General features: G+C 44.9%; 1 protein-coding gene across 3 annotated transcripts in view; it reads left to right on the top strand.

The window, feature by feature from the left end:
• EFTUD2 (elongation factor Tu GTP binding domain containing 2) overlaps window positions 1-18901 on the top strand; it is a 43981-nt gene extending 25080 nt beyond the window's left edge. For all 3 annotated transcript variants that reach the window (XM_085851704.1, XM_085851703.1, XM_085851705.1), the window contains exons 18-28: window positions 8820-8960; window positions 9996-10097; window positions 10275-10357; window positions 11330-11416; window positions 13972-14098; window positions 14393-14480; window positions 14917-15035; window positions 15211-15305; window positions 15407-15560; window positions 15661-15768; window positions 18673-18901. In XM_085851704.1, coding sequence (XP_085707830.1) covers window positions 8820-8960; window positions 9996-10097; window positions 10275-10357; window positions 11330-11416; window positions 13972-14098; window positions 14393-14480; window positions 14917-15035; window positions 15211-15305; window positions 15407-15560; window positions 15661-15768; window positions 18673-18768 — 1200 coding nt within the window. In that variant the 3' untranslated portion in view covers window positions 18769-18901. The remainder of the gene's footprint in view (window positions 1-8819; window positions 8961-9995; window positions 10098-10274; window positions 10358-11329; window positions 11417-13971; window positions 14099-14392; window positions 14481-14916; window positions 15036-15210; window positions 15306-15406; window positions 15561-15660; window positions 15769-18672) is intronic.
• The last annotated feature ends 555 nt before the right edge of the window (window positions 18902-19456 follow it).

The following is a 19456-nucleotide window of genomic DNA, read 5'->3' as shown; positions in this document are numbered from 1 at the left end:
TAAGTCATGTGGTGTTGCAGCCATGTTGGAAAAAATAAACTTAGGACCTCTTGTCCTCTTTCTCCGAAATCACTCGGAAAAAATTGAAACTTGGCACCTGCCAAGTACTCCCCATGGGAAATAATTTTTTTAATGTCGTAGGTGGTTTCGTTATGACATCATTGAATACGTTGAATGCTTTACCCGATCAGTTTGAAATTTTTTGAGGGTCATCTCGGGATAAATTGTATGGGGGGGGGGGGGAATTGATGATATCATTGGTCACGTGGTTCGGCAGCCATATATTTTTAACAACATAAAATCCTTCAAAAATCTTCTCAGAAACGGCTAAACAGATCGAGGCGAAATTTTAAAGGTATGATCGCCTAACCATGAGGAACAAAAAGTTCTCCACCTATGACATCATAGGTCACATGGTTTGGCAGCTATGATTTTTTTGGAGAATAAACCTTTAAAAATAATCCTCTCCAGAATGGCTCGACAGATTGAGGGGAAACTTCACCCACATGTTCCCCAAGCCTTGGGGATATCAGTGTTCACAAATATATAATTAATAGGTCACATGATCTGGCAGCCATATTGGATTCAACGAAAATATATACAAAATTATTTCTCTTGAACCGCCTCATCAATCGACGTGAAACATCACTATTATGATCGAGTCGTCATGGGAAATATTTGTTTTAAATTTCAACCTGACCAGATGCATGGTCTGGCAGCCAGAATTATTTAATATTTTGAATCTGGGTTCAGGGATTTAAATAAAACTTCGTATAAGTATATATAATGATGTAATAATGTGGGCAGAAGCATATCTGATGACGTTTAAGAGTGTCCTAGTTTTTTAATGTCATTAAAACAAAAATAGAGATCAGGTGTTATTTACTTTATCTTTATGTTTTTCCTTGTGTGCCATTATTTAATTCAGAATTCTGTGAATTTAACATTTTACTATAATTGCTGTGTTTTGAAATTCCATTACACGTGTTATGATGCAATACACAGCATTATTCATATACATATTGTCGCGTTTGAGGGTCTGCTAACGCAGACCATTTGATCAGTGGGCTCTCCATCTATGACACCTCTGTGAATGGCCAAACGATCTTTGCAAGTCACTATGAGTGGGCACCGCTTGTATTCTTATTCATGCTCTAATTGCGGGAGTCTGTGTTACAATGTAATATCTTCCCAAGGCCGTTCAATATGGCCAAACCGGGCAGTCTTTCAACGCATGGGAAATTAAAGCCAGGAAAACATAAATAATGGTTTATTTATAAGAAATGAAACATGGGGAGTCGAGACAACAAAACTTGGAACAGATCTGGTGGACAAAGACAGCGAATCAGGGATGGGATGACAGACTTGATGTACAAATATACTAATTTCCCAATGGCACCATTTTACCGACTCGCATGAACAATGGCGACAGGCAAGGACTTTAGCATATGAACAGGCATCTGACATCTCCGTACCGCTCTTGATGGTGAATGGCAAGTTGGACTGGGCATTCCTCAAAGCCGGGCAGAGAGTTCAGCTCCAAAAGCATTTGGGGCCAAGAGAGAGAGAGGAGAAAGAAGAATAAAAAGAAGAAGGAGGAGGAGAAGAGCAGAGCAGAGCTCATAAGTGTGGCTTTTGCCCACCTTATAGCATGTGGCTGGTCATGTAATTAGCTGTCCCACTGTGCAGCACATGCTCAAAGGCATCCCTCTCCCACCCACTGCAGATAATTCCACTCGCTGGCGTGTGGTCCTCCATGAAGTGGCCAGCAGGAGGGATTCCCAAAGTGCACGCATAGTCTTTATATGCTTGTTTTATTCACCTCTTGGCTTTCAGCTAGCCTCACCTGTGGACAGGAGGTTTCTACACAAGACATCCTTTCCCTACACTGTTTGATGGACGGTCACTGCCTAATCGGTGCACATATTACAGCAGGAGGGATTCCCAAAGTATAACTAGTATACTTTAATGTACGACTTACCTCTGATGTCTAACTAGTACAGGTGTAAATCTAACCTATGTGATGCACACGGTCCACAATATTCTTATCACATTCGAGCTATGGACTCCTTATGCCCCCCCCTTTTCCATATAATATTTAATTACCCCACTCACCCTTGTCCCTTCAATCTATGCTGCTCAAATTTAATAAATAGCTATGTTTAAGGAGAACCATAAATGGTGCAAAGTACATTTGATGACTCGATACCTTGAATGACGTCAATATTTCTGATATTTTTCCCCACAGCATATTTATCATTCATAAGTTTGTGAAGTATTTGTATGTGTACTTTCCTTGTTATTCCTGCATACTTGAACAAGGTTCTCTCCTAATCTCTTTTTCGTACATGTGATCAATGTTAAAAACTCCGTCATTGCCTTTGAGCTATTGTTAATATTGTTACGAATTTGGAAGCTTACTGCACACAACAGCCAGGTCCTATCGATCAGTTATATCGGTAAGTATGGGTTTCTAGTTCGGGTCCTGTCCCTAGTCTAATGGGAATTAATTTTACGTGCGCTGCGGGGTTATTTTAGAGATAGGATTTTACGTCCCAACCAACGACCCCCAACAACTCTCTGACTTCGGCATTGTCCGCGCTCTTTGCTCGCCGGTGAGCGAGCGCGTGCATGGGCAGAGTTTAACATGGGCATGGCGTCCCTCTATGGTCAATCGGCAAGGAGCGGGCGTCTCACCCGCCCCGTCCCTCACTCAACACCATCGCCATTACGCACGTGGTTGGAGGTGAGGAGGTAGGCGGAGCTACAAACGCCTCCGATCGGGACTCCACCCAGTAAGGTGGAAGTTGCCCCGCCTACTGTGAGCCTGTTCAATGGGAGACTGCTAGGGAATCGCGCGATAGGTCCGACCAATCAGGAGGCAAGTGGCCAGGAGAAGAAGCTCCTCCCTCCAAAAGAGGAGAAGTGTGGTTGTCGGGACCAGCGTTGAGAGACAGAGATCGTGGCGTTAAGGCCTAGGTCACATTTGCCACGGCGGCCGTGGGGTCTCCAAAATCTGCGGCCACTACCAATTATAGGGCGGCCGCAGTATTTCCACGGTCACACAATGTAGCAGTCACATATGTTTTTATTTTTCGGGGAGCCGCACGGCGTATTTAGAAATCGTGGAGACCGAAAACGTGGGGGTGCCGTATGGTCTTTGATTTGATGTCGCACGGTGACCTTTGGGCGTCGCTGCGGCGGCCATAGAATTTAAGGCAGACGCAAAGTGCCCGCAAGGCGACCGCAAGGGGACCCAAAGGCGAACGTGCGGCCAGACGGACGGTAACGAGTGGGTATATATACCAGTTCCTTTTTTTACTGAAATAAAAATATACCAGTATATATAACTGAATATACTATAACTATAATATACCGTGGTGCCCCCAGAATCCGAACGCCCCATTGTTTGAACAAATTGGAATCCGAACAATTTTTTTGAGAAAATTTTGCCCTAAAAACCTAATACATTTTAAAAAACCGAACACAACGTGGCGTTCATGTTTGTTCACGTGTCTCCCCCACCTGTTCGAGCCGCATCTTCACGCTTTGTTCATTCAGTTCGTCGGTGGAAGTACTCGTGAAAGCATCTCTCGTGTGTCGATCGATACTTTAGGCCTCAGTCACATTTGCTCTACGGCTAGGATACGGCGGCCGTACACCCTCTGCATTGACAGAAACGTGCAGTGGCCGCACAGAAACTAAGGTGGCCTCAGGGTGGCCCTACGCCGTATGGCTATATTTTACAGGCCCATAAGGTCGCCGTGAAATTATAACGCGGAGTTATAACTTTTTTCATTTCTTCGTTTGCCGTAGAAATTCGACAAGCCGAAACAAAAGAACTGGTTAAAAAAAAAAAAATTAACCCATTCGTTACCGTCCGTCTGGCCGCACGTTCGGCTTAGGGTCCCCCTGCAGTCGCCTTGCGGGCACCTTGTGTCTGCCTTGAAAATTCTATGGCCACCGCAGGAACGCCCTAAGGTCACCGTGCGACATCAAATCAAAGACCGTACGGCATCCCCACGTTTTCGGTCTCCACAATTTATAAATACCCCGTGCGTCTACCCGAAAAATAAAAACATATGTGACTGCGGAAATACTGCGGCCGCTTTATAATTGCTCATGCCCGTACATTTTGTAGATCCTCCAGCCGCCGAGCCAAATGTGACTTAGGCCTTACCTCGTGTTTTCACCTTCATTTGTGATGTTTGTTTTTTTAATCATCTTGTGTTTTAATTAATAACAAAAAAGCAATCCGATCACGTGGTGTGACGGACTGTCGGGCAAGGATTGAATTTCACAGCAAAACCAGTTGTAATTTGGAATATCCATGATTACGTCAGCCCGATGCGTTTGATGAAAGTGATTGTGGTTCTGCGGGCATCATGTTTGATGAGCTGCCCTGGGGGCAGCGCTCTCGCAGAGTGCTCGAGCGATCGGAACACAGGACTGAGCTCGAGCCTGTGTGGGCCTTTGGATGTGGTGATTGTACCAGTTTACATACAATACACCGCCACCGAAGGTCATTTACTCATCTTATTTTACCTTAAACATGGGGAATTTCAATTTAAAGTGTCTTGAAAGTGGGTTTTCTTTGGGTCCACCAACGGATTAATTCACTCCATTATTTCTTATTGGGAAAATATTTTTGGAATCCGAACATTTTGCAATCCGAACAGCCTCCTGGAACGAATTAAATTGGGATTCTGGGGGCACCACTGCATAGGCAAACACCTATACTCTGATCTCTAGCGGTAGCACATGGTGGTTGCACGGTCGACGCAGACTGCCACGGAGGCCGTACGTAGGTGCACGGTGGGCGTAGGGGAACCGTGCGTCAACCCTGCGTTGCCCGCAGGTAGTCACACAGACGGCAAGGCCACCGTACGGCGACCGTGGAAATAGTGCGGCTGCCATAATTTTTTGGGGGTTGGAAAAATTCATTTTTCATTGACAAGAGCTTACGGCAGCCGCACGAATAACGCAAGCCCACCGTACGCCCTACGTACGGTCGACGTGGAACACATCTACGTCATATCTCAGCTTGTCGAATTGCTACGGCGAACGTAGAAATGAAAAAAAGTTATAACTCCGCGCTATAATTCCACGGCGCCCCTACGGCCTGTAAAATATAGCCAAACGGCGTAGGGCCTCCCTGAGGCCACCTCAGTTTCTCTGCGGCCGCCGCACGTTTCTGTCAATTCAGAGGGCGTACGGCCGCCATATCCTCGCCGTAGAGCAAATGTGACCTAGGCCTTTCCAAGCAGCCTGTCATCGTGTGTGAGACATTTCTTGTGGAAAAGGACATTTCAATTCAGACATTACCAACCTGGGATCCAAAGCCATTGAGTAGTTGTCGATAAGAGCGCTTCTGTCTGGGTCTGCGGCGGACTGCATCCCGCGCATCTGAGGTGTCTCATCTGGCGCAATACAGCGAGCGGTCGACCATCTCATCAAGGGAGACCACCTCGTCTTGCCTCCTCTGGGTTCAGCTGCCCTGGTCCGTGCTTTTGGAGACTGGAGCTCCGAGAAGGTGTGGACGTCGAGCCACGCGAACGCGCCCAGGTAGCCAGCACGTTCTCTCCCCTCAGCTCATCTTCCCTCCGAGCTAAAGGGGGCAATAAAAGACCCGACGGGGTCCATTTCTTTGGGTGTGTGTCTGAGTGTGGGCCCGTCTCTAAGTAGAATTGTTAAGTGCTTTTGTTGTACGTCATTTGCATTACTTAGTCGGATAACTCTGCCCTTGCGTACTCCCCTCGTTCCCCAATTATTGTTGTAAATAAATCCCCCTTTTGTTGAATGTACCAGCTCGTCCTTGTCCTTTCTACCATTGGTTTGCCACGGTGCGTATTGGGGATTAGGAAGGCCGTTGCCGTAGTTGTACATTTGGACCGACGGGCCTCGGTAACCATCCGTTCGGGTTACACACGGTTCGAGCACGGTAACGGCTCGTTCCGCTCGAGGCCTGCCGAGGATGTGAATTTCCCGGTAAGCTTTGCCGCGTGGGTACTTAAGGCCCAGTCACACCTTGACGTTTTAGCCAGCTTATGCCGATTTTTGGAAAATTTGTCTAAAACGCTGGCACACGTCGAATACGTTATGGGTAACTTTTGATAACATTGAGAGCACGCTGAAAAACACTGCCATACGTCGTTGTATGCTGGCTTTAAACGTTGTACTTTTCGATTGTCCTCAAATTTTCCACGCTTGAAATTTTGAGACTTATGCCAGCGTATGACTCACACGTTCCGCATAACGCTGGCCATAAGTTGTAGGCACGTCATGCGATCGTTGACACACGTCGACACACGTTACTTGTGAGTTACTCACAAGTCGAAACACGTCGAGGTAATGTTTAGCGTACCCGAAACTTATTTCTAACCTATGAGTTACGTGTTGTACTCACATCACGCGATCGTTGACACACATCGACACACGTTACTTGTAAGCTGCTCATAAGTCGAAACACATCAAGGTAATGGTTAGCGTCAGTGTTCCAGACTCCCTGTTTTTTTTTTTTGTTTTTTTTTTTCTTCCTTCCTTCGGTATGATGGTGATTTTGACACTTCGATTTATAGTGCGGTTATAATATAATATAATTAATGGAATAATTAATAGGCTGCCGCTCAACGATTTAAATTTTAATTTAAATTATTAATATAATTAATAGGCTGCCACTCAACGATTTAAATCGTAACCGCACTGTACACTGAACACCGTCATACCGAAGAAAAAAAAAACGGGAGTCTGGAACACTGACGCTAACCATTACATTGACGTGTTTCGACTTATGAGCACCTTACAAGTAACGTGTGTCGATGTATGTCAACGATCGCATATCGTGCGTACAACTTATTCCCATCGCATGTGGAGCGTATTGTCATACGGCAAGTACGTCGTAAATTTTTCAACATGTTTAAAATTACAAGACTTACTCCATTTAATACGACGTATAATAGCATACTTTAGCGTTATATTCACGCATACCAAACTTACCCATACCGTATTCGACGTGCGCCAGCATTTTAGACGCATTTTTCAGAGGTCGGCATACGCTGGCAAGATCGCCAAGGTGTGACTGCGATGTTGACACTTCCATTTCTGCGGCGGTTATGATTTGAATTGTTGTGCGGCAGCCTTTTAATAACATATGCTACGTCATCGTCGGCGATGCGTGCAGCGCGCTATGCCTAAGTTAGACTATCGTTGGGCAGAGGTTGTGAAGGCCGACAACAGGTTCAGCATTCGTTGGTATAAGTTATCTATAACACAACGAAACGTTCTGTGTCCGTTACTAATACGTTATGCATAAGACCAAGTCGTTATGAATACGTCCGAATCTTTAAAAAAAAAACATCAAAAGTTCAACGTAAGCCAGCGTTTTACATACATTTTAATACGTTGCCATTGCTGGCTAAAACGTCAAGGTGTGACTGGGCCTTTAGGTATATTGAAGTTGGCAATTAACCCTACTCCACGCGGTCAAATTATTGGCGATTCATGGACCTGTCAGGGACCCGTACCTTCGGACTTATCCGAAGGTCACGACCTAAATTCCGGGTGTTTGGTGGAGCCGACTCTACTGCTCCCCCTAGCGGTCGTGCTCGCCACCGAGACCCGGCCCCACAACAATATCTCTTGGCTCAGGGTGGAGTTAAAAACTCTGTAAAAAGTCATTAAATAATCTGGAAAACCAATTTTGTACTACCATTGTCTCTTGGAACTTTGCACCAATTAAAGCAATCTTACACAAAGTTCTTCCTCTCTCATCTTCTCCCATTCTCGATCACATGTGGGGACACAGCAGATTGATAAAATCGCAGGTGTCTGTTCTCGGTCCACTTTTGTTTTCTCGTTATCTGCATCTACTTAGTACAATTTTACAGGATTTCGATACGTCATCGGCTTTCATTACGATGCTAATGATACTCCGGTATACCTTAAAATGAATCTTATGTGTTCTCTTCCACACCTCTTCCTTCTTATCTGTCTAGAATTCAAACATGGATGTCAAAAAATAAAAATATACAAAGTACAAAACTATGCCACAATTAGCTTCATTGATTCACGGTTTTTATTTAGTCTTGCCCCAAAGGGGATGCGAGACTATTGCAATGTCCCTGTCTATGTGTGTCTGTCTGTCTGTGTGTCAGCATCTATATATTTTTGCTTTAAAAATGTTTTTTTTTCTGCAACCACTTGTCTGATCAATGTGAAACTTGAAAACCGAGGAGGGAATCCCCATGGAGAATATTTTGTTGCTAAATCTGACATCATAGGTCACATAGTATGGCAGCCATATTCGATTTAAAAGGAAAAAATTGGATCTCATTTTCTCAGAAACCGCTCAACGAAAAAAAAATGAAACTTGGCATACGTCATCAACTCCCTTTGGTACATACATATAGGGTGCTAACGATGACATCATAATCTTTATCCAAAAAATCTGAAACTTCTTATATCTGATCTATGACCGGATGTGAGTGAAGAATCAAATTTATGACGTTTATAAACCCATGCCAAGGAACTATATGACGTAATAGGGGACATGGATGATTCAGGTATTTGGCCCTAATAGCAGTGGGCCGTCCTAGTAGCGTGTTCAGTTAACGATGGTATTTTAGTTCAAAATGAATGCGCGAGGCGAGACTATGCGTGTTCTAGTTTGCTCACGTTTTCACTTCTGTCCACCTCGGTCCGTGAATATTGTTCATATCCCATGTGACTTGAGTAAACAATTCGTTTGCAGTAATTGAACAGTTTTTCAAAAAAGGTGTGTGCAGGTTAAAATGATTGTGATATATATTTTTTATTTTCAGGCTCAGATCTTCCGCCCACTGAAGTTTAACACTGCTTCGGTTATCAAGATTGCTGTAGAGCCTGTGAACCCTTCGGAGTTGCCAAAAATGCTGGATGGTCTTCGAAAGGTCAACAAGAGCTACCCTCTGCTGACCACCAAGGTACCTCGTTTTGATCATGTATTACAAGTTCCTCCACACTTCAAATGTCATATGCTGTCATATGGCACAGTGGCGGATCGAATGGTCAATGAGAAATTTAAAAAACATTAAATAATGCAAAAGGGTGTAGGTATGGTATGCCAAGAATAAAGTGAACAAGGTAGGGATGGTCACAATAAATGATCATGTGATGCCATCCCAAAATCTTTCTGTGAATAATGGTCCGTCCACGCGTCCATTTGCAATGATAGTGTGTGTTGATTGTTTTCCGTGGATGAATTTGACCAGTGAAGTATTAAGCGGTTAACGCACGCAAACACACGGAGTGGATTCAGCTAGTATTTGTGGTGATTGTGAACCAAAATCTAGAGAGATGGAGAGAGTATTTTACAGGCAAAACCCTCATTCAAAGAAAGATGTAGGAATGGTACGGATGATTATAATTTTTTGTGACCATCCCGACGTCCTTTTGAATTTTTTTAATGTTTTTTTTTTATTCCTCGTTTCTGTACTTTAAAAAGAAATGTATTTACATTTTTACTCACCAACGTTATTGCATGTCTGTCACACTTCATTGAGGGCAACCTGCATGGCTGTGTGCATGCAAGCTTTAGGGACAGAACAAAGTTCCTGCACTCTATGCACATGCCGTCATGCCTTTGGCAACGATGGTGGTTGGACTGTGTGTAATATTGCACTGTCAACCGTGCCTGTCTTTAAAAGTGGGTTTCTGTTGTCACTACTGTCAGATTGCAGGTAATATTACACCCTTAACCACACCCGTTTAGGTGTGATTGGCCCTGGGGCAATTGTTCCACCATGGCCCCGCCCACACCAGGCTGATTGACAAGCATGGTCCTGCCCACCCCTCTTTTTCCTTCATATTCCTATGCATAGTTATGCATATTTTTCATGCAATCCTTTCAAGTTATGAAAATTTTGAGTAGCCATGGACCTCCCTACTATAACATGTATTGGATTCATGTTGATATAAAATCCATGATTTGGGCAAGATGGGGACAATCTTGTATGCAGGTTGAGGAGTCAGGGGAACACGTCGTCTTGGGCACCGGAGAGCTCTACCTGGACTGTGTGATGCACGACCTACGGAAGATGTATTCAGAAATCGACATCAAAGTGAGATGGGCCACATTGGCCATTTGCTGTCTTGATGCCATATTTTCTCTTTGATTGTGTGTCGTGCATTGTTGCTCTTGAGGTCAGTTTTACAACTCGTAGGCCAAGATGTTTGATCCGATCAAGAGCAGGATTTCAGCATCCCGTTTTCCTGTGGTACTCCCCGTCTCTATACAGGTGGCAGATCCTGTTGTGTCCTTTTGCGAGACGGTGGTGGAGACCTCATCCCTCAAATGTTTTGCAGAAACACCAAACAAGAAGTAAGCCACGGTAAAATTTTGAAAAAGTGTTGGGGAAAAAAAAGGAAAAGAAAACCTCTTTTGGAAACCTTTTCAAAAAACGCCCATTATATAGACGGATTGGTTATCTCAGCAGTTGCATTCTGACATTCAAGTAGTGTAGAATAGCTATACATGCGGTCCTGCTACGTCAGTTGCTTCCGAGCATCCACGTGGTCCTGCCGCGTCACATGCATCTTGCCATGTCACAAGCAAGTGGGGTGTTACGTCGGAGCCACATTGGTCGTTTTGGACTCTGGTGTTGTGCTTTCCATTTCATTAAAAAGCACTCACTTGTTGGATGTTCATAGAGAATAGACCATTGCATGTTTGTACCCCAGACATGTTTGAAATTAATATGAACTTTTTTAGGAAAGCATTGGGAAACCACGTCCAACATATTCTTTACCAAAGGTACTGCTTCAGCAGCAGCTCATTCCCCTAAACTAATGGGACGTATTACATTAGATAATAATGTACATTAGAAATGAAATCTAGGACTACAACTTCGACTCGAACCCAAATAAGTCGTAGTGGAATCGACCAGTGAACGTTTAAGGCCAGTCGTTCACCAACCGGCTACCCTGGCCTGCCGTTCTCCTGAAGGTGACAGTAAATAGTAATTTGTTCAGGGTGCCGACTATAACTTGTCTACACATTAAGAGAATGATTCTCTTGAATGGACACCACCTATTCCGAGCAGACGGGACATCCGGCCTGTGGTCCATCCGATGGATGGCGCACACATTGATGCCTGATCCTGCATGTGAAACACGAGCATGAGTTTAGAGCTGCATCAAGATGCAAACTCAGTCTAGAATGACTCAACCCCACCCAGTTGTTAGTCTATAATGTAAATGAAATATCGTGTAAACTATGATTATGCTGATGTAAACATTTAACTCACACAACCCCCTCCCACCCTCACTTTTCCCACTGCTTCACCACTTCAAGGAACAAAATAACCATGATTGCTGAACCTTTGGAGAAAGGCTTGGCAGAAGACATTGAAAATGAAGTTGTGCACATCACCTGGAACAGGTTAACCTGTTTTACCTATTAAAACAAAGTATCTTTTTTTCATTTGAGATTTATAATATAGAGGAGTGCACACTTTGTTTTGGCATAATGCCATTTCCTCGAAGAGTAGATATGCTCTCTCTTCTCCCTCATTCCACTCTCCTCAATCCACCACTCCACACTTCCATCATTCCACCACTCCACCCTTCCCTCATTCCACTCTACCCTTCCCACACTCCACCACTCTACTCCACCCTTTCCTCATTCTACCACTCCACTCCACCCTTCTCTCATTCTACCATTCCACTCCACCCTTCCCACATTCCACCACTCCACTCCACCCTTCCCTCATTCCACCACTCCACTCCACCCTTCCCTCATTCCACCACTCCACTCCACCCTTCCCTCATTCCACCACTCCACTCCACCCTTTTCTCATTCCACCACTCCACTCCACCCTTCCCTCATTGCACCACTCCATTCCTCCACTCCACCCTTCCCTCATTCCACAACTCCACTCCACCCTTCCCACATTCCACGACTCCCCTCCACCCTTCCCACATTCCACCTCTCCGCTCCACCCTTCCCACATTCCACCACTCCCTCCACCCTTCCCTCATTCCACCACTCCACTCCAACCTTCCCTCATTCCACCACTCCACTCCAACCTTCCCTCATTCCACCACTCCACTCCACCCTTCCCACATTCCACCACTCCACTCCACCCTTTCCTCATTCCACCACTCCACTCCACCCTTTCCTCATTCCACCACTCCACTCCACCCTTTCCTCATTCCACCACTCCACTCCACCCTTCCCTCAGTCCACCACTCCACTCCACCCTTCCCACATTCCACCACTCCACTCCACCCTTCCCACATTCCACCACTCCACTCCACCCTTCCCACATTCCACCACTCCATTCCACCACTCCATTCCACCCTTCCCTCATTCCACCACTCCACTCCACCCTTTCCTCATTCCACCACTACACTCCACCCTTTCCTCATTCCACCACTACACTCCACCCTTCCCTCATTCCACCACTACACTCTACCCTTCACACATTCCACCACTCCACTCCACCCTTCCCTCATTCCACAACTCCACTCCACCCGTTCCTCATTCCACAACTCCACTCCACCCTTTCCTCATTCCACAACTCCACTCTACCCTTCCCACATTCCACCACTCCACTCCACCCTTCCCACATTCCACCACGCCACCCTTTCCTCATTCCACCACTCCACTCCACCCTTTCCTCATTCCACCACTCCACTCCACCCTTCCCTCATTCCACCACTCCACTCCACCCTTCCCTCATTCCACCACTCCACTCCACCCTTCCCTCCTTCCACCCCTCCACTCCACCCCTCCCTCATTCCACCACTCCACTCCACCCTTCCCTCATTCCACCACTCCACTCCACCCTCCCCTCATTCCACCACTCCAGTCCACCCTTCCCTCATTCCACCACTCCAGTCCACCCTTCCCACATTCCACCACTCCACCCCACCATTCCCACATTCCACCACTCCACCCCACCATTCCCACATTCCACCACTCCACCCCACCATTCCCACATTCCACCACTCCACCCCACCATTCCCACATTCCACCACTCCACCCCACCATTCCCACATTCCACCACTCCACCCCACCATTCCCACATTCCACCACTCCACCCCACCATTCCCACATTCCACCACTCCACCCCACCATTCCCACATTCCACCACTCCACCCCACCATTCCCACATTCCACCACTCCACCCCACCATTCCCACATTCCACCACTCCACCCCACCATTCCCACATTCCACCACTCCACTCCACCTTTACCTCATTCCACCACTCCACTCCACCCTTTCCTCATTCCACCACTCCACTCCACCCTTCCCACATTCCACCATTCCACTCCACCCTTTCCTCATTCCACCACTCCATTCCACCCTTCCCTCATTCCACCACTCCACTCCACCTTTGCCCCATTCCACCACTCCACTCCACCTTTGCCTCATTCCACCACTCCACTCCACCCTTCCCTCATTCCACCACTCCACTCAACCCTTCCCTCATTCCACCACTCCACCCTTCCCTGATTCCACCACTCCACTCCACCCTTCCCTCATTCCACCACTCCACTCCACCCTTCCCACATTCCACCACTCCACTCCACCCTTCCCTCATTCCACCACTCCACTCCACCTTCCCTCATTCCACCACTCCATTCGACCCTTCCCACATTCCACCACTCCAGTCCACCCTTCCCACATTCCACCACTCCACTCCACCCTTCCCTCATTCCACCACTCCACTCCACCTTTCCCTCATTCCACCACTCCACTCCATCCTTCCCTCATTCCACCACTCCACTCCACCTTTCCCTCATTCCACCACTCCACTCCACCCTTCATTTATTGCCGACATATTTCTTGTGATAACATTTGCCTGTCTTTGTTTCCCCCCTATTTGATGTATCATAATAAATGATACTGATAACATTAAAATCATGTTTGTTTCATCAGTATGATTGCTGATATCGTTTGTTGATTGGCTCATTGTATGTGTTAATAGGAAGAAACTGGGCGAGTTTTTCCAAACCAAATATGACTGGGATTTGCTTGCAGCCCGTTCAATCTGGGCCTTCGGGCCAGACTCCACTGGGCCCAACATCCTGGTGGACGACACACTGCCCTCGGAGGTGCCAATGTTATGGCCACGTAACTGTCACTGCACATTTGCTTTTCTGTTTGTTGGTTCAGTGTGGTTCAACTTCAAGACTTGGGTATCAGCTATTTATTACATACACATGAGGGGTAGAGGTTCGTTGAAGAGATTACCTTGTGATGACTCAGGTGTATACTTTGGGCCATTCATATGGTACCAAGCTATTGGGATTTTCCATGATTTTTATTTGGAATTGGAAATGGAAGCATCTGTGGTTTGCTTCTTGATGTCAGAGTCTCACTCCAGTGGCTTTATTGGTTCTTTTCAGGTAGACAAGACTTTGTTGGGTTCGGTGAAAGATAGTATTGTTCAAGGCTTCCAGTGGGGCACGCGGGAAGGTCCGCTCTGCGATGAACGTGAGTCTGGCGTGGAATCTCTTCCCTATACAACTCGATAAAATGACAGTTCAAAATTCCCTTCAAGTTTCACATAATTGTCATCATAAAACGTCTGCTTATCGATATGTACAGTTAGGTTTAGATTACTATATTTACTTACCAAAAGTAGTTGGTTGGCTGTGCCTATCCCAAGTTGCCCTGCCATTTTAGAGGGCATTGGGGAGTCAAATGACTGGACAAGTCAAGTAGATTACCCGCCCCCCCCTCCCCTCTCCAGCAATCCAATAGGAAAATGGTAATTTTCCTTAGTGTTCAATTTCCAAAAGCTGAGCATCCATATGAATATTGCTTCCGGATTTGAACCCACAATGTTCATATCACCCACAATGTTGGCAGCATAATGTTCATATCACTGCCCCAACTGATCCCATTGGGTGTACCGTTTCATGATTAGCTATCCGGAACGTGAAGTTTAAGATCCTGGATGCCGTGATTGCTGGCGAGCCACTGCACCGTGGTGGTGGGCAGATCATCCCAACTGCACGGCGTGTCGTCTATTCTGCTTTCCTAATGGTTCGTGTTTCTGTTGGTTCTCATCAGCAAGTATTTGCATTTAGATATCGATTGCCATTGATGGTTGGCCTTTCCATAAACTTATCTCTGCATTAACTAGCCTTGTACAAAATCTCAACTCAACTGTTTAAACGCTGACAGTTTGGAGTGAAAAATCCCCTCATGTCGTGTGTAGGCCACACCACGCTTGATGGAGCCGTACTACTTTGTGGAGGTACAAGCACCTGCAGACTGCGTTTCTGCAGTGTACACAGTGCTTGCTCGCCGCAGGTCTGTCCCACTGTTCACTCTCCTGATATCTGTTCCCTGATACAATGATATTATAAATCCTATTTCTTTTTTCCTGCTTCTTGATGAGACATTATCTGCAGGGGTCATGTAACCCAGGATGCCCCGATACCTGGTTCACCCCTCTACACGATAAAGGCCTTCATCCCTGCGATCGATTCCTTTGGTTTTGAAACAGACCTGCGGACACACACCCAAGGACAGGCGTTCTGCTTGTCAGTGTTCCACCACTGGCAGGTATGTTCTCACACTTCCAATAGTCTTCTGTGCACTACATGGAAAGCTTTGCACAAGAACTATGACACAAGACACTAAATATTTATCCTAATGATAATAGATTGTTCCTGGAGATCCCCTGGATAAAAGCATTATGATCCGTCCTCTGGAGCCACAGCCTGCACCCCACCTTGCCCGGGAGTTTATGGTGAAGACGCGACGTCGCAAGGTGAGCACGTTGTCTGTTGTCACTTCAGATTACATTGCATGTGTCGTGGTTATACTAGAATCTACTAAATGGGAAAGAGAGACTTGGAATAAATCAAGGATTCAAGGAAACTGTGAACGCAGCTAAATTATTTTCTCATATTTGGAAACCAGTGGAAGGTAATGTTAAACATTTACTATTGTCCATGAATGATTGGAACTGCTTTCCCAACTAGAATGGCACTCACTGGAGCACATACATCTGCCAGGCTGAACCGTTTACGTTTTGGATCCCACTGATATATGCCGGACCTGCATCTGGACCTGAACCAAAATCTAATCGGCTTGTTCTTGTCACAACCAACTCATCCAAGTTTTGTCTGAATCCCTTCATAACCTTTTGAGATATCGTGCTACATCTCGTTTTTGGCCACATCTGTCAATGGTGAAGAATCACTTAAAAAAAATTATCGTGTCTGGATTTGGATCCAGATCGTCATCATCACACACACCCAACCTGTCCCCCAAATCCCATCAATAACTTTGAGATATCTTGCTCAGACAGCCAAGTAAACAGGGATGAAAACATAACTTCCTTCCAACTTCAGTGGACAAGGTCATGAAACCAAATTTACAGATAACTTTTCTACTTTAATCTCTGGCAGATCATTTTCATTTCAAAATACGTTTGTGCCATTTTTAACTTTGCATTACTTAATATTAATATGGATTAAATTCGGGACGATTCCAGCTTTTCTGCTATTTCGGCATCAACAATTGATTTACTCCATCGGAACAGCTGAAAATAGCGGTTTTGATAAAAAAAAACAAATAAACAAACCACCCCATTGGTATCTTTTCAGGTCTACGTGGTACCTGCTTGCTGGCTTGCATGATTTGAGGTCGTGGTGAAGCCACATGCTGTGTCTACTCCCCCTTGTATACTCGAGGATAAAAAAACAAGCTCAAATTCGCTAAGATCCTCGTCCTCTTAATGATGACATCATAAAAACGAATGTGACATCATTGTGATGTATCAGGTTTGCGATAAATTATCTGTGCTAATGCCCGGCTTGATTCCCGCAAACAAAATTCAAACAGCTTGCCTAATTTCGGAGATAATGGTATAGGTGATTTCCATTAGCGGCGATATTGACATCAACTTTTTTTCTAGGAAGAATTTCCAAAATCTGAGATGGTTACTGCCTGCGCATGGGCTTTCTGCATATACATGGCAAGTTTCACGAAGATCCGATGAAAACTCTGGGTTGTGAAACAAAAAATAGGAATGATGTCATAAAAATTGATATGACATCATAGTGATGTATCATATGTACATATAGTGATGTATCATCATCGTGATATGATATGAATGATACAACATGTATCATCATAGTGATGTACCATATGATATGACATCATAGTGATGTATTCATCTCTGCTAATGCCCTGTTCGATTCCCGCAAACAGAATTCAAAAAGCTTGCCTAGTTTCGGAGATAATTTTTTCGGCGATTTCCATTAGTGGAGATATTTTGACGTCATAACTTTTTTTCTAGGAGGAATTTTCAAAATCGGAGATGGTTACTGTCTGCGCAGGGTATTTCTACATATATATGCCAAGTTTCAGGAAGTTTCAATGAAAACTGTAGGTTGTGAAAAAGTCCACAAGAAGAAGATGAAGAACAACAACGTGAGTAAGACTGAGAGATCCTCCAAGAGGATCTAAAAATTGGCCAGCGAAATGAGAGCAGATGAGATAGCCAGCTTAACATCAAAAGGAGTGTATGCAATGATGTAACAGGTGATAGCTTGTCAGGATGGGAAGTGAACCTAGACTATACAGCTGAAACACTTGGAGATATTTATCCCGTCCCTCTTAATTTGGTGATGTCAAACAATTCCACCGGAAAAGTTTGTTTTACGAGAACCACCGTTGTATGTAGGAGGGCTGTATCGAAAGACATGAGTATGTTCATTTTACCGTAAAACAAAGGTAAATGCAGGAAAACCGATATTGTCAATAGTAACTGGAATACCACATTACTTTACTTTTCTACAAAATCTCTACAACCATCCACACATCTCTGCCAACACAGCACGAGCTTAAAAATCCTACTGCGGTGGAAGTCTGTTCCAGCTCTTCGCAACCAGCGACGTACAGCTATCTGGACTGTCTCGTCGTTTTCACAGTGCTGGCCTCTCATGCGATCTTTCAATGGTAGTCCGAGGGGGCCAAGTCTGCACTGTATTGGGGGAGAGGGGTGGAGGAGCACAGAGGAACACTTCCTTGTCATTCTTTGAGATTTCCTCCAGTCACATGTGCAACGTGAGGTTCAGCATTGTCATGTTGGAAGATGACAGCTTTTTTTTATCAGGTGCTTTTCCCGAAGTACACATTTCACTGTCATTATTATCTCCTGTATGGCATGGTGTTTTTTGCCAAGCTGCACTGTGATGTCCCCAGCCGTCACCTTTCGGTCCTCACTGATGAGCGGATCAACTTTCTGCTCGTTGCATTCAGTTGTGGTGCTTCTCAGCTGACCAGTGACGTGCGTGCTTCTGTCCGATGTGTTTCACCCACCTTCTGACACTGCTGGCACCCAAGCAGGCATCTCTGTACACCTGACAGTCAGCCGCAGATATCTGCAGCTGATTTGTTCTTCGCAAGGAATTTAATCATTGCACATTGGTGAAACAATGCGTCGTTGATGGCCATTTTTTTTCTCAATGAATTGTGGGAACACCAGTGGTATGCATGCGCTGAGCCCCTGTTTATATTGGAATGGATAGATGTCGCTAAAAACTCGTGTTCCATTATGTTCGGCACAAACGTGTTGAATCCACTGATGCGCATGACTACGATAAACGCAACCTTTACTGCCTTCGCTCTCATTACATTGATATGTCTTTTTCTTTATGCACAGGGACTCAGTGAGGATGTGAGCATCAACAAATTCTTTGATGACCCCATGTTGTTGGAACTGGCAAAACAGGATGTAATGTTCAACTACCCCATCTGAAGAAGTTCACAATCCAAGGAAAGCAGGTTTTAGTTTTAACAAGTTTTCTTTCTATGGGTTATATTTTTGTAATGTTTTTCTTTTTTTCCAAAAAACATCAAGAGTTGAATAAAACAATTTTTTCTAAGAGCAACATTTGAATTGTTTAATGAAACATGTCCGAGGCATTGGTTTCGGGCTGTCCATCCGTGATAATTTTTTGGCATCACGTTAACTCGTGAACCATTGAAGGGATTTTTTTTTAACCAAACTTGGTATAAATGTGTATTATGATGTGAAGATTAACTGATTAAATTTTGGGTTCAAAAGGTCATATGGCCATTAATTCAAAATATGTTACTGCAATAATTTGTGAACCCCTCAAGAGATTGCAACCATACTTTATAGTTATGAACTGTTTCAACTGTAGATTGAACAGGTCAAAGGTCATGTTCCCATTGAATATTATTTTGCAGACCATAACTCAAGTTAGAAGCATCTGATGTTTTGTCTCTTTCTGGACCTTTAACTTTTTGTGTGATCTTTAATGGAGATCAAATGTAACAGTGAGTCGACATCAAACATATGTGGAGGCATTCACATCATATTCTACTTTATAGTTTATTTCAGGGTCAGGTTCAAACCACTGGCCTCCCAAACTCAGAGCGGACACTCATTAGGCCACCAGACTCGGTGGAGTAATGGTTGG

The sequence above is a fragment of the Eptatretus burgeri genome, chromosome 13 (genome assembly GCF_056783735.1).
Source record: "Eptatretus burgeri isolate ZD-2024b chromosome 13, Ebu_testis_v1, whole genome shotgun sequence".
NCBI classification, from domain to species: Eukaryota; Metazoa; Chordata; class Myxini; order Myxiniformes; family Myxinidae; genus Eptatretus; species Eptatretus burgeri.
This window is presented reverse-complemented; position numbering and strand designations above follow the sequence as displayed.